This window comes from Magallana gigas, chromosome 9 (genome assembly GCF_963853765.1).
Source record: "Magallana gigas chromosome 9, xbMagGiga1.1, whole genome shotgun sequence".
In the NCBI taxonomy this organism is placed as follows: Eukaryota; Metazoa; Mollusca; class Bivalvia; order Ostreida; family Ostreidae; genus Magallana; species Magallana gigas.
The window spans coordinates 7,986,685-8,001,993 of record NC_088861.1 but is presented as its reverse complement, the minus strand read 5'-3'; the positions used below and the strand labels follow the sequence as shown (position 1 = coordinate 8,001,993).

Below are 15,309 nucleotides of genomic sequence, written 5' to 3'. Positions count from 1 at the left end.
ATAAGACCAGTTATGAATCTGATAGAGAATTGTTCATTTAACGCAATCATATCTTAAATCATTTGCTACATATTCTAAAAATTCAAGAGATAATGATAGTAATGAATCATACGAAATTTGTATGTACGAGTTGATTTAGAGGTGACGAAAGTGAAAGTAGAAAATAGAAATAACAGATTGATATCATGGTAATGTCTTGTGACTAACAACCGGTTCGTTTGCACTCAGTGTTATGGACGCTGATGGTCTTCCTTTAGTTGGGTCCGGAGTGGACTACACTAAGGTATTTCATTTGTTGATTTTGTTGTTTAATTACACAACTTCATAGTTTAAAAAATGTCAAGAAGTGGGCGTCTCCAAAGTAATTGTAAAGTCTCACACAGTTACACGACTCACACCTGTCATAGTTATTCAAATTCGATTGTAGTTTGTTAATATTATGAAACATTGAAATTTTTTTTTTATTTTTTAAGCATTGTCCTTACATGCACAGAGTTGTTTATGTTTTTGTATCTTTTTAGCTTTAACAGCTGTTTAATCCATGTCATAATGAAACAATTTTCTTTGCAGGTGGAAGCTATTCAGCAAAAGAGAACAATCGCTTTTATCAATCATTACATCACCCACACAGCAAGCTTTCTAAACAGATTTTCTTGTGTTTGTGAGGAAAAACTCGAGCATCTTTCAAACAGAATTCAGAATTTGGAAATTACTCTAAGTTTATTGGAAACAAAGGTAAATCTTATACTTCACATGCAAATGATAATGAAAGGATAGAAGTAAACATATGGGTACATGTAGATCAATAAATCTATCTTAAAGACTTCTTCAAATGGAAAGATATACCTAGATAAAACTGTTTTATTTTTATTAATTGCACACACTGATCGAAGAACGTTCAATACTGTATACAGTCGTTTTACCGGTAACAAACCAGTATGCGGTTTCGGCGTGCATGCGACTATTATTATCAGAATTCCAAATGTTTTTATTTTTTGTTTAAATCACGTTTCTTTGTCCTTCTAAACTGTAGTATCAAACTTCCGAAAATATAAAGGATGAATTACGGAGATAATAATTTCAACACCCCCTCCATTTTCTTAGTTTCGAATACGTTTTCCAGTATCAAATCAAGCGCTCTCTATCACTTCTGACCGAATATTTTGGGGCGGATTGATTTCAAAAATGCACTAGAGGTACATGTCAATAGACTTATTAATGAAGAAGGAAAAATAATTGTGGAAATATGTTATTTAAACAAATAATATGATCGTTATTTTTATCGTACCGTTTTCCTGTCAAATTGAAACTGGACTTGAACAGTTTTTTTCATTTTGCATTACTTTATGAAATTAAATTTTCATGAATATAATAGTAATTAATGATAAGTAGTTGCCATTTGCCTTTGTTTTGCCCATATATCTATCAATATATCCAGCCAAATAATACTTCTGTCGCAATGAACCGAAACTAGGAAAACTACACGTGATACTGTCTGAAGTCGTAATTTCATTCAAAGCTCAATTATTACTTGATATGATGCATTATCTCATTAAATGGATTACAATTACTAATTATCCACTAAAAAGGGTTCAATAACAAACTTATTTTCATACTTTGGTTTAAATGTTTTCACACTTTCGTTTGTTCTGCCTTGCACTTCTGGCAGTTCATATCTGGGTCACCTTTTTAATTTTCAATAATACAGTAAATAATCGTGCAAATGTCAAACAACTCCTCACACTGATAGAATATTTATTTCTGTATTATAATTACCTAGCCTGGATTTTTTAAAACCTTAACTTCGTTTTTCACCAATAATTTTTCTAAAAATTATTCGGTACTGGCAAATATTCGTTACGGTACCGGTAAAACGACTGTACAGGAAAATATTCGCCCCTGTTTTATTTTTGCCCCCTTTGCCCTTGTTGTCAGTGGGCAAATTTAAGACTTAGCGAATTCAAATGTCTCAAATTATCACTCTTTAAACACAATTGTATCTGGGGGAATTCAAGACAGAGTGAAACTGTTTGCAAGTGTATTAAGGCAAAATTTACATGAGGCGAAAATAACGATGTGTTCAGTAAATATTTTTTTTCCATTATTTTGTTGCTTTGTATATATAAGTAATTGAATGATTTTTATATTGTAGTTGTCCTCCATCCCTGGTTTAGACAGTGTGACAGCTCCAGCCAGTAGTACAACAGCAGCCCCGACAGCCACCTCAGATGCCACATCTTCAACCACATCAGGTGCACCCCCGGCACCACCTGCCCCTGGAGCACCACCTCCCCCAGTAAGTCCCAATCTATCACTTGGTACAAGTAACAGTTGTGTTGGGCATTGAAAGGGGTCCATTGAATTCTGATTTTCTTTTTACCTCTACCAAAAAAGTGCAGAATCTGAGATATCATTTGACCGTTTACATACGGCTGCATAAAAACTATGTATTAGAAAATGCGCTTACTGAGATAAAGTGCTTTTCTGGTAGTAATCAAACTGGGTATTGTACTTGTTGCTGAGATGTGACCTAAAGGAGTTGTAATCAGTATTAAGTGCCATATCCACAAATTAATGTGTTTCTGTCACTCAGTCCACACAAACTCAATTATAACAATGTGCATTTTTTGAATTTGATATTTTGTATTTTTAGCCCACTCAGGATGAGGCCCCTCCAGCCCCACCCCCAGAGGAAGAGAAACCTGCTAACCCTGTATCCAAGGATCCTCGATTCGCTAGATTCTTCAAAATGTTACAAGTGGTAAGATCTGCAGTAATGATATGGAATGATAATTTTGAAATTGATTTAAATGCAACATGATGTGCACCGTGATGCAATAACATTATTCCTCCTATAAACTGTTGGATACATTAAATTGGATCCAGGGGGTTGTTATATTAGTCTTTGTAATACATGTGTATATATCTTATATTATGTGTTTCTGATTTTTTTTTTATTAAAAATCATATTACTTAATTCTAATTTTGACTTGACCTAATGATGGGCATTGTAGCATATTTTTTAATGACCAATTTAACTTAAATTAAGATTTGTTGAATTTTATTTAAGGGAGTACCTGAGCCTGCAGTTAAAAACAAAATGAGAGCAGAGGGATTAGACCCATCATTTCTGGAGTGAGTATAAAAGCCGCCTTAAAGAATTTGTTTGCCCTATCCCAACCAGCTTAGGAAAAAGTACCAATGTTAATTTGACAATATTGACCTGTGTAATTTCTACCCACAGTAAATTAAAAAAAAAACCAGAATGCATTATTTTAAAATGAACAGTTACTGGTACTTTAATGAGAAAGTGCATTTTTGAAATGCATTAATTTTACAAGTACACGTTATGTGAATGCCAATATTAAACTATGTTTCATTTTGTATACCAGTATGTTTAAAAATTCTTTATTTTTTTTCTTGACAAAATCAATTAGTTCTTAATAAATGTAAATTGATGAGAATAACCTACTGTTTTATTTTTTCATTGACAGTAATCCTGATGCCCCAGCGCCACCGGAGAGCAGCAAGAAATCTGACAGTGACAGTGATGATTTCGGTGACAGTGACAATGACAGCATGAGTGACTGAAGATGATAATTACCCAATGACAATTATCATCTGATTGGCTAGAGTTATTTTAATGGTACCAGGATGGGGAGGACATTAAGAGTTTCCTCTTGCCAACAACTGGATGATTAGTTATTTGTTTATTTACTCTGTCAGTGAGTGATAAACATGCACTGTACTCTAATGTCAGATTCTTGATTTTAGAACTGAAATTAAATTATATTGAGTGTTTTATGATTTACCATATGTCGAATTGTTGGTTGAATGGATTAAAGGAACTTGTATATATGAAAACAAGATTCTTTTTCACATGTATTGATTCAGAATCTAAATGTATCATATACACATCTACAATGTATTATAATATGTATTAAAGCAATTTCAGAACCATGCAGAGTATACTTCATTTATTCATGGAATATTCATTATTTTTTTATGAAAATGGATGGTCAACAAAATTGCCATCAGATCTACCTTAGATTTTAAGGTACACGTATGATTTGTTTAGCTATAAACTATTATATAGTACAGAAAAAATCCTTATATTTTACCTTTTAAATTTAGGCATTTTCTTATATTTTTAAATTGAGCTCTTCTTTGAAAGGAGATCAATACAGTCTAAAAATATCCAAGACCATCGAGCCCTCTTAATTATCTTCTGACGTAATTTTATGAGAAGACATAAAATTGTCTGTGTTAAGACAAATTATTATAGTGTGATGCAGCTAATCACAAACTTTGTTTACAATGATCCATTACTGGTTAAATGTATCCAGCATCTAAAAACTGTGAACAATATTAAATACCTATGTGTGTCAAGAAACAGTTTAGCGTGTAAATGTAATACATGTATCATGAAAGATGGTTGGGGCTATTATTACTTATCACTGACTGACTATGGAAATGTCATGTTGATCAATCTCATAGATGGCAAGGCAAAGCCAAGTTATCTTCGAGACTGATCAACTTGATATGTTTCCGTAGTTGGTCAGTAACAAACCTAATGAATTTTTTTTCCCCTGAGAAATATTAAGCGAGACAATTATTCATGAAAAGCTATGATCTATGCAAAACTATGTAAAAGTGGCCTTACAATTCACTCAATTTTACATAATTACTTTAAACCAATAAGTGCTACATTTCGGTCCAAGGGGAAACAAAATACCATGAAGATGCAATCCATTTTAACGCTACACATATACTAGTTTATTGATACATAGAGGATTTATTTTGTTCCAATTAAAAATATCTTGAGATAGATAGATCAAAGTTGAATTCAACTGGATTAAATATACTAGTAAAAGATAAACACAAAATGATTCATCAATATTTTATTATGACATTTTTTTCTATTTTAAAGAATTTACATTTTTTAATCAAACATCTTGAAAAAAATGGACATATTTATTACAATTGGCAACAATATCGATTCCAAGTGTTCATTTTAACAAAAAGAGTGACTGTACAATGGTATCTTTAAAATTACCACTACTAATTCAAGAATGAATTCCAATTTAATAATCCACTGTATCTGTAGAACAAATAAACTAATTTTTTTCCCAAATCCAAAATTTCACATGCATGTACAAGTAATCAAGTATCATTTTGGTTTGATTGGATATATTTGAACAATTTAAAGGCCTCTTTCCTAAATACATATACAGAGTAGCTAATAAAACTAAAGACTGTCAAATATATGCCTTGTATAGTCACTGAAAAAAAGGGGGGATACATAAATGCAGGTCTCCCTAAAAAAAGACATAGGAATTTGTTTTTTAATAGACACCCGTGACATGATAAACTCAACACAAAATATTGAAGTCTCTTAATAGACAGAAGCATTGCATTGCTGAATACATTTTTTTTTTCATGAACATTGAGTGAAAAATCAACACTAGAAAAACTAATAATACCTGTTTCACAACAGATCAAATAAAATAAAAATTCAACAAACCTTCAATAAACATTCAGATCCCAATTTGATACACACTACAGATTCATGGGAAAAAGGAAAACCAACGACATATATCTGAAACTGGAGGTTACTGTTTTCTAATTAATATCATTAGTTTTCTGATTTTCTTAACTACCATAATTACCCCTTAGTACCAGTAAATGAATGCCCATAAAAATTTATAACAATTACCAATGTAATAGTTTTTTTTTTTTTTAAATCAGAGAACACTTGATTAATATCTTTGAATTTATTGTTTGGGCCTATAAAACACAATTTTCTGGTAAAATACTATTGAAAAGGAGGTAGGAAGTTTAATTTACTCTAATTTTTTTATATCATCTTTGGCTTTGAAAAATAACATACAATTTTATGACCGCACAACAAATAGCATGCCTTGAAAGTATCTCCTTAACCTTGTCAAGGAAGCCTTAAACCCCTCCCCCCATCCCAGTAACAAAAAAAAAAAATAATTTTCTGCCCATTATATTTCAAGGGTAAAAAAGCTGAAATTCCCTTACAATCTTATCAAGTAAAAGGGATAACAGTTAAATTTGCCAAACAATTGCATTTTAATAAAAGTTTATACATCAAATTTACCTTGATAATGTATTACAACAAAAAGCAAAAGTTGATGTGAGTGTACATAGGATGTGGCACCAAAAAAATAAAGCCACTGAAACTTACAAAAAACTAAGGAATGCTTTCTGTGCATTACAAATGGACCAGTGGACATGTTTAGATACGCACCTTAAAATGGCACATACAAATTGTTCATATCTGACATATGAACTTAAGTTTGAACAAATGTTCACAAAATTAATACAAAAAAAAAATATACACATATTTTATCACAGTAATTTGGTCTGGGGTTTTAAACATCATATTTGTCTCCAATAACCTGCAAGTTTTTGTTGCTGTTGTACATACATGTATCTATATCTGTCACGAACAATTTACACATTGAAATACAGCCATAGTTTCTTTAAAAAAAAAACCCCAAAACAACAACATGCATTTCTTGCTGCTTTCGACATGGTAAATCTAAACCTCATTAAACCTTAATTGAAATTCTACATTAAAAAAAAAGAAAAACACCTGATTCGTTTATCAAGTTTTCAGCAGGTATTGGAGATAATCAAGATCTTGCACACATTTAGACACAAACATCACTGTCTGAGTCACAATCAAATCTTAGCAAAGGAACAGACTTCTGAATGAGAATGAAAATCAGTTCACCTATAATGTACAATAACAAAAATCTATCCCAACTTCACAATCATAACCATTTGCATAAAAAAATGCAAAGTTTACTTAATAGAACAAACATTATGTTTACTTTTATTTGTTTCATTATAAACTTGCCTTAGCTGACAGCATATACAAGAACATATAGCCCTCATGCATCAGGTGTAAGTTAGGCGATACACATATGGATTTCTTCATGCATAGAACAGCAAATGAACCAATTGATAAAAATGGCTTGCAGTCCAAATTTGGTTCTTTTTAAGCATTAATACATTATCTAAAATGCCAGTAATATTTTTGATATATAAAAAAGCACAACTTGCAGAAATGCAAGGTAAATGATGGTGTTAAACTACAATTAGATCATTTACTTTCTTAAACCTTTCAAAAATTTTGGAGGTACTAATGCTTTGTTCCAACAAATAATTCCTTTTGACTTTGATTTTTGATTAAAAAAAAAATAAATATACTAGTAGTCTCATGCTCTGAGGATTCAAATGATGTATAGCAGTTCATACATAAATTAACATACCATTTATGATTTCACATTACAGGAATGGCCTGTGCACAGTAACACTTCTCGATGATATGTATGAAATTAAAACATACATTATTTAAATGTATAAATATCTCTTAAAATATATATTAACATACTACTATATACATGTAACTGCCCTAAATTGCAAATCATATACCAGGTATTCATGGTGTTAGATTGTTGGAAAATGAAAAATTAAATTGCCGACGTTTGAATTTCAAAGTTATAATACTGTCCTTTACAAATCAAAAAAAAAAAAAAAAATTTCAATAAAAGGTACTTTTAAAGCCTAAAGTCAAAAATTTTGAAGAATATTTTTATGACCAACTAACCTGATAAATGCATACACTAAGGCCATCCTTAAAAAAGATGGTTTGTTTGGAATTGCTGTTGGGGGGTTTCCAGACTCAAAAGGGAGGGTAAGATTTTTTCTTTAAAATGGAGCTTTAGCCAATTAAAAATTGGTAGAAATAAAAATCTCGATAAACAGTGGAAATTTAATGCTTCTTTTTTTCCTTGTCATTTTTTCTTTAATAAAAAAAATTCTTTTTATTTTTTGTGTATATAATTTTATCAGTGGGGAGTATTTTAATGAGGTGGGAGGCAATTCCAAACAAACAATAATTATATTTTGGCCTAATTATTTTCTATTTGGTGATGATAGTCAAGTGTAAAATTCAAAAGAAATCAATACCATACTCATTAACAATAGATACCAGATTATGTACATAAAGAGTACCTCTCACAAAATAGTACACAAAAAAAAAATCATCATACAGAATAGGTAGGCGAAACCAATAACGTTTAGGCCGGATAACAACAGAACCACACAGATTATACATCCACAATTTAGCAGTGTTGTGCCTGGGGAAAAAAAAAGTAAGGTGACTATTTTTGATCCAGTCGAAGCGTAGTGTCATTCATTGCCCCGTAGCTCCTTGGGCTTGCTAATCAGCATCTCCCTCGGGAGGGAGTTGGACCTGGGGAAATGGTTCGGAGGGGGAGGGCTGAGGAGGGATCACGTGGATGCTGCCGTCCTGCTGCTGTTGGACGATTCCTTGGTCTGGAGGGGGCGGGTCATCCACGGAGGACAGGTTGGATAAGGACTTGCTTTTGACGCACTGGAAATCCACATGGCGACTCTTGGCCTCTTCCTTCTCCCACGACATGCGGATGAACGGTCTTTGGACGTAGTTGTATATCACTGGAAACAGATCGAAATAATTTTTTGTATTGAAATCTCATTGTTGCGAGTGTGACACAACATACACATAAACACAAGAAAATTTACAGTATATCAATGAATAAATTGAATTGAAATTGAAAGTTCAATCAAAACTGGCCATTTTTTTTTTCAGTTTAATTTTGAAGTTTCTGGTGGTAAAAAGCTATAACACACTGACACAATTTACTTTTGTGTAAAATCATGTACATTGTGGAATAAAATGAGCAATTTCACTCTTTCTGCCTAGTATGAATCACACAAAAATAAAACAAATGTAAGTGTTAATTCTTACCCTCAGGTCTTCCCCCGGGACGCTTTCTGACCTTCTCTTTGTTGGTTGGGTAGCCTGTAAAAAGATTTTTAAAATTCTTAGTTTTAATTGCAATTTGAAAGTTTCCTTTTGTAAAAAATTTCTTTTTTTAATGGTCATAACTTTAACATAATTGTAAATCTGACATCACATAGAATTCCATTTCATCCAAAAAAGATTTTGCCTGTTATCATGACCTACCTTCGATTCCAAGTCGAATTTTCTTAAGCCCTCTTTCTTTCAGCAACTGTTTTGCTACATCTCGGTTTTCGATGTACTTGAAAAATCGGTACAAGTGTGTACTATACACAACTGAAAGTAAAGAACTAACTGTATAGTACCAGAAAAATATCCTTTGAGCAAAGAGCCCGCAATAAACAAATTAATATGATTCTAATGAACCTTATCATTATATTTCGAGTTATAACACAATTTAGAACAAAGGACAGAAAGTTGAAGGGATTTGTGAAAAAGACTCCACTGAGAGCATGAACTCATTATTAGCATGGCTGCTGTAATATTGTTTTACTGTGCATGGTTATAACAATATCAGTGTTGTGCTGTTTAACCTCCCTTACTTTGTGAATACTCCTCCCCCAGGGTCTGTGGTGGGTAGTCGTTGTCCCAGTCCAAGATGTCTTCGTCTGTCAGCACCACAATGTGACACTCCCGGTCTCCATTCTACGAAAACAAAGCATTCTTTATCAGTTTAATTACAAGGAGGGCAAAAAAAACCAGAACATGATCATACCATTGAAGTAGAAAAATACATGTTAAATTTGCAGTGGAATGCAGCAAATGAAATGTATAATTTCAATATACTGCATAAGTATATTGTATACAAGGAATAACAGATATGTTGTGGATTTTCCACCATTGAAAACATATACCAAATGACATAACAATGACAGTTTGGTAAAAAAAATAAATTTAATTGAAAACAATAAATATTTGACTAGCAATTCCTTTCAGAGCTGATGGATAGCTGATGCATCATTTGGACAAGGGCTTTATTTCCTGGGCAGGTACTATATTACCTGGACAGATGCTACATTACCAAAGCAGGTGCTACATCACCTTGGCAGGTGTTACATTACCTGTACAGGTGCTATATTACCTGATCAGGTGTTACTTTACCTGGGCACACTGAACCATCTGGGGGAGAAGCAGCTCCTCTAGGAAAGCGTCAAACTGCTGCCTGGCTCCCTCATTGGACAACTCATGGAGAAGACCGCCTGTCAGCATTTAAAAAAACAGACAGTTACCATAAAGACGAATATATTCATCTGAAAATGAACTATAATCCATGGTACAGAGAAAAATCCCCTACATTACCTTAACTGATAAAGCCAGTAAAAAATTGAAAACTCAACACTGACTGTCAGTCAAGAAAAACTGAGGTAAATAAACAAAGATCCACTTACGCAGGTTTTGGCATTTGACAGTGTTAGCGTCAAATGGAATCAGGAGATAATCACATGCCTCCCTAAGCTCCCTGACGGTCACACTGGGTGGGCAGCGAATCATGCCCGACTTGTAGTAATCCTAAATGATAAAGGAAAATCAATCATAGAGCGATGCATCAATATTCAGCTCGATAAACATTATCTTTTTTTAAAAAGCTAAAGGGTGATGATCCGCCACTCTTCTAATTTCTACAAGATTAACCACCCTAATTGTTGGCCTTGGCTACATGTTTTACTATTGGATACAGAAAATGTTCCGGATTTCGGAATCACCTTCTCCCTACCTACTGTATAGCAAATAGTTTTGGTTAGGTGTTAAATACTAGCATATATTTTGAAGACTTGTATTTATTTGCAAAAATTATCAAAGTCACCCAAAATAAGCTTGTGCGTATCAATATTGTGCAAAATGTTGAAAACTCAAAATCATTGTCCAAATTAGCTTCTTTAAATGCTATTCTTTAATTCTCTTGGACAAAAAATACTGGGTAAATTCAGACTCACCAGAATAGCTCTGAATACACAAGCAGAAATGCCATCAGCCACCTCATATTCTCCCCGCTCGTTGGGGCGGATCAAATTATTTTCCATTGAGGAGGTAAACATTCTGCAACATAAAAAAATTGTTCATTTAATTCTGTTAATATCAAAAACATGCAGTAAACATTTACAACAGTTATTGCATTAAATTTATAGCAAACAGTTAATTATAATCAAGAATTTTTATAATTACGTTGATATAGCATCCATCGGATAGATCATATCAAAAACAAGTTCTGACTTACAAATTACACAGAACAACATATAACTAAACAAGCATCAATTGGTTAACAAAGGCAGAGAGCCCATTATATACATACCTGCCGAGCATGGTGTTGGGATGGGCTCGGAACAAATCCTGATCGACAATAAATCGAGTCTCGTCTACAACGAGAGTGAGTCTCTCTCCAAGCCTAGGGCTGTTGTTACCTACACCGAGCTTGGCAATACCAGCTGCAAGGCTTTCTCGGGGGTCAAAGCTGAATTTGGATTTTACGAGACCATCCTGATCACCCCCACAGGGTAATAAGGAACGGGCGTGGAAACCACACCGAACAGGGCTGCTTTCGTTGTCGGACATTATGTTGATGTCTCCGTCTTCATTACTACTGGCAGTTTCTAGACTGTGGGTTCGTGACCTGTTCACCAGGCAGGGCTTTGATTTGGGGGTTCCTAGACAGCTGAACATAAAGAGACACAATGGGCATTAGAAATCAAGATGACAGGTTCTGACTTCTTTTACATGCAAAATTTGTAGTCGTTGCTTTGGTATAGAAAAGGAAGTTGAACAAAAGTAGCATTGAAGAAGTTTAAAACACAACAAATATTCATTTGATGAAATGAATAGATTGCTTTAAATATCATCTACAACGGAACCTGTGCAGGTCACTATATTCCCATGAATACTTCCATTTATATAAGATTGCATGCTTTGTTACCGTCATAAAAACACAACTCAAAGAATTTGACAGACACTTAGCAGCTAACTTGTAATGTTTTAAGAACAATCTACAAAACCTATGAATTCTGCAGACAGTATCAACAGTTTATGCCCCCGACATATCCCCCCCTCCCCGAATTTTTTACCTGATACTTTTGATACAAGTTTTCTTTCTGTCCTCCGTCTCGGAGTAATAATCTGTGTCGCTGCTGTTACTGTCGTACTGCGTACTCGTATTTTGCTGCTGTTGCTTGTGGCGTCGATAGGCCATCCCACCATAGGGGAAGCCAGTCTATCGAAGGGGGAAGTCACCGGTTTTTACACATTAGGTCGCCCCTACAGAATGCATTTCAAGCAATATTACTTCAAATCTTGGAAAGTTTAAACTGGATATTTTATTTACTGTTCTTCCCAAAACTACAGAAATACAAACCATCATTACTTCCCTTAGCTAAAAATATCAACGAAAATGCTTATGACAAATGATTCAGTGAGCAAAAGAAAGATAAACTATAGATTTGACCTAAAAGTATGCAGGCTACATCTGAAAATTGCTGATAGTGTAGCCACATTTTAGGTAACAAATCATTTTCTAGATAATTATGTTCCTATACCATCGCGTGATATTTTGACTGTGAGTGCTAAAACTTTATTGCTCTTCTAAAAAGCATAAACAAATCTTAACACATAAAAGGAATTACTTCAAATTACATATCCCATGGACAAGTTGAAGTTATTACTTACTACGCAAAACGGAAACACCTTTTTCACAATAATATCGCGATGCATTGTGGGATATTAAGCGAACAAATCGTCTACAGTACTGCTCAAAAATACATTGAGTAGTCGAGTTGCGAAATGTAATTTTTCTCTCTATGAGATACAAACTGTATATTACGTTGAACTATTTATCCAGGTATATAAAGAAAGAATTAAATGTATATAGAGAAAGGATTAATGCTGGATACACTTGCTTGCCGAAAAGCATGTGCCACCCCCTCCTTAGAATAAACTCAGAAATTAATGATGTACGCATAAATCAAATAATACTGGGGAGAAAAAGCAACGGTTCCTTTTCCAATTCACATTCGAAAATATATATATATTGAAATAGAGAAGAATTGATTTAAAAATGTTTGGCACTGAATATATACGGAAATTGATTACTGGTTCTTTTATATTTTGGGTGGGGAGGGGGATCTTTTGTAACCTAAATTGTGTCGACGGCGTGTTTTGAGTATATGAAATGTGTGTGTGTGTGTGGGGGGGGGGGGGGGGTTGATTGTTTCATGCGTCCGTAATAGAAAAATAAAAGTTAATCAAGATGCTCTTACATGTTTGCGGGCACTCTCGATCTCCTCTCAATTTCTTAAAAAATGAACCACGAGCACCCGATGTTGTATTTTTTCTTTTTAGTAATACACGTGTGTTATTATATTGTATTAGGAGAATAAAATATAGAACGTCATGCAGGCGCCTGTGCAACAAGCCTTTATTGGATGGCTATGTCTACAGTTAATATTTCTGATATTACTGACCGATTAAAATTTCTTTGGATATAGTCACATAGTCACGACCTTTGCTCTAGTGTCCTTTAACAAACCAAATAGCATATAGACCGTATATCTATACAGACCGTGTGTTTTATATTACAGAAAAAAATCAATATAAATCAGAGTATGTCTTTAGATAAATATAGCATGATACACGCATTAGATGATAAAATCAAACAAATGAAAAATATAAAATCAAACAAATAAAAAATATAAAATCAAACAAATGAAAAATATAAAAGCAAAGCAAATGAAAAGTATGAAATCAAAATTTTCAATTCTTTTAGAGGCCCATTGCCAAAAAGGATTTAAATTACATTAAGGAGATGGTAATCATGCACACATATAAGCAAAAAAAAATATATTTCATGGATAAAGTAAAAACCACAGTTTCAAGGATACGTAATTTCGTGGCCAATGACCCTATCAATACAAAATGTTAATAGAAATTTCACTTCAATGAACATTTTATTTTGTGGTGGATTAACTTAACGACGAAATCCACGAAAATTGGTATTCAACGAATATTGATGAAACCACAGTATATAATTATGTATGTACACGGATTATCCATGATTTACGTAAGAACTAATGTTAGTCGATCAGCTGACCTGTAGATTTTTTTTTTAAAGAACATGACCCGAACGACCGGGAAAGAATTATAAACAGGGATCGAATTTAATTACACAAACTGACCAATCAAGGACGGGTTAAGGGATGAATTCTTAAGCGACGGACGACAAAACACATGGTTAATACTTATCGCTTAATCACGATATAGAAAAGAAAAAAAATCACAGCCATTTAAAAATGCAGCAAATCTCTTTGTTGTACATACATTTTTCAACTCCACACGTCAAAATAATCGCCTTATTTAGAGATACGTTAGTCTTTAAACATTTAGAACTAGAGGGCGATATGTGACCAAAACAAAAAGAAGCTGCAAAATTTTATGTTCGGTGAGACATAATGCGTGGAACGTAAATTCGTTGTTGTTTCCGCATATTTTCTAATATAGACATGTGTTTTGTTGTGGGGTTGTAAATGCAGATTTTGTGACTGAGAAATTCGAAGAAACAAGTCAAATATGCCGAAAAAGCACGTAGCTGGATCTACGGTACCCAACAAACCTGCTACCAAGCCGGAGCCAGAAAACAGGGACCCCAACGGCCTGAACAGCCATATTAAGGTGAGAAAAACCAACTAACTTCATCGTCAAACTGCATGTAACGAATTAAAGCTATTATATAGCTAGATAGTTATGGAACCGTGGGCAGTTCTGGTCCCAACTCTCTTCCCCCATAGCCACATGGCCATGGGTTCTTCCTCTGTTGCCCCTGTAGAGATCTTGAATGCCTTACGAATCAAGTTCTTACATTGTGTAAATTGAATTTATTAGTCCTCTAAGATAGTGCAACCCAACAAAGTGAAAACGATTGATACGCATTAATATATTGTATATATACACAAATACGTAATTTGTTTAATTAAAAAGATTGTTGATCGATATAAAATTGCCATTTGGTAATACATGTATAATTTTATTGATATGTAAAATAACGTCCTTTCTTCATTTTTTTTTCTGCATTGTAAATTCATATGACCGAAGACCATTTAAAACGCATCGATCTTGCTTTTAATATCATAGTACGTAGTTTCTTTGTTTTATCAAACACTTGAAAACTAAGATAATGCTACAGTCCAGATGCCTATTAAACATACTAATATCTCTGCATTATCATCTTACAGAGTTTTAAAAGACTTCAGAATTATCATCCAAATATGGATACAAAATAATCAGTTTTGGTTACACACGTAGTTTTGAGATACCGATTGGCATTTACATCCATATAATGACAGCTCTGCCTCCCCCCCCCCCCCTCCCCACCCCTAACCCTAACCAACTTATTGTCGCAGCAGACATTTTAAAAGGAAATTAACAGTGAAACAGTATACCCCCTCCCA

At 33.6% G+C, this 15,309-nt stretch overlaps 2 protein-coding genes across 2 annotated transcripts; one reads left to right on the top strand and one right to left on the bottom strand.

The window, feature by feature from the left end:
- Positions 1-135: 135 nt before the first annotated feature.
- Positions 136-3,961, top strand: LOC105320715 (WASH complex subunit 3). The gene is made up of 6 exons (XM_066071448.1): positions 136-283; positions 571-735; positions 2,153-2,296; positions 2,654-2,761; positions 3,071-3,135; positions 3,495-3,961. The coding sequence occupies exons 1-6, from the start codon at positions 233-235 to the stop codon at positions 3,589-3,591; spliced, it is 630 nt and encodes a 209-aa protein (XP_065927520.1). The 5' UTR covers positions 136-232; the 3' UTR covers positions 3,592-3,961.
- A 2,552-nt stretch (positions 3,962-6,513) lies between these two features.
- LOC105320714 (BTB/POZ domain-containing protein 10) lies at positions 6,514-12,619 on the bottom strand. The gene is made up of 10 exons (XM_011418766.4): positions 12,536-12,619; positions 11,938-12,127; positions 11,172-11,531; positions 10,816-10,918; positions 10,270-10,390; positions 9,983-10,080; positions 9,424-9,526; positions 9,047-9,157; positions 8,828-8,881; positions 6,514-8,514 (listed from the first exon to the last, which is right to left on the bottom strand). The coding sequence occupies exons 2-10, from the start codon at positions 12,060-12,062 to the stop codon at positions 8,258-8,260; spliced, it is 1,332 nt and encodes a 443-aa protein (XP_011417068.2). The 5' UTR covers positions 12,063-12,127; positions 12,536-12,619; the 3' UTR covers positions 6,514-8,257.
- Positions 12,620-15,309: the final 2,690 nt, after the last annotated feature.

Excerpts from the sequence above, each read along its gene's own strand:
- LOC105320715 (XM_066071448.1), top strand. The coding sequence starts at position 233 with ATGGACGCTGATGGTCTTCCTTTAGTTGGGTCCGGAGTGGACTACACT. Across the intron at positions 736-2,152 it reads TAAGTTTATTGGAAACAAAG|TTGTCCTCCATCCCTGGTTT; the intron begins GTAAATCTTATA and ends TTTATATTGTAG. Across the intron at positions 3,136-3,494 it reads TTAGACCCATCATTTCTGGA|TAATCCTGATGCCCCAGCGC; the intron begins GTGAGTATAAAA and ends TTTCATTGACAG.
- LOC105320714 (XM_011418766.4), bottom strand. The coding sequence starts at position 12,062 with ATGGCCTATCGACGCCACAAGCAACAGCAGCAAAATACGAGTACGCAG. Across the intron at positions 10,391-10,815 it reads GTGTATTCAGAGCTATTCTG|GATTACTACAAGTCGGGCAT; the intron begins GTGAGTCTGAAT and ends TTTATCATTTAG. Across the intron at positions 8,882-9,046 it reads AATTCGACTTGGAATCGAAG|GCTACCCAACCAACAAAGAG; the intron begins GTAGGTCATGAT and ends ATCTTTTTACAG.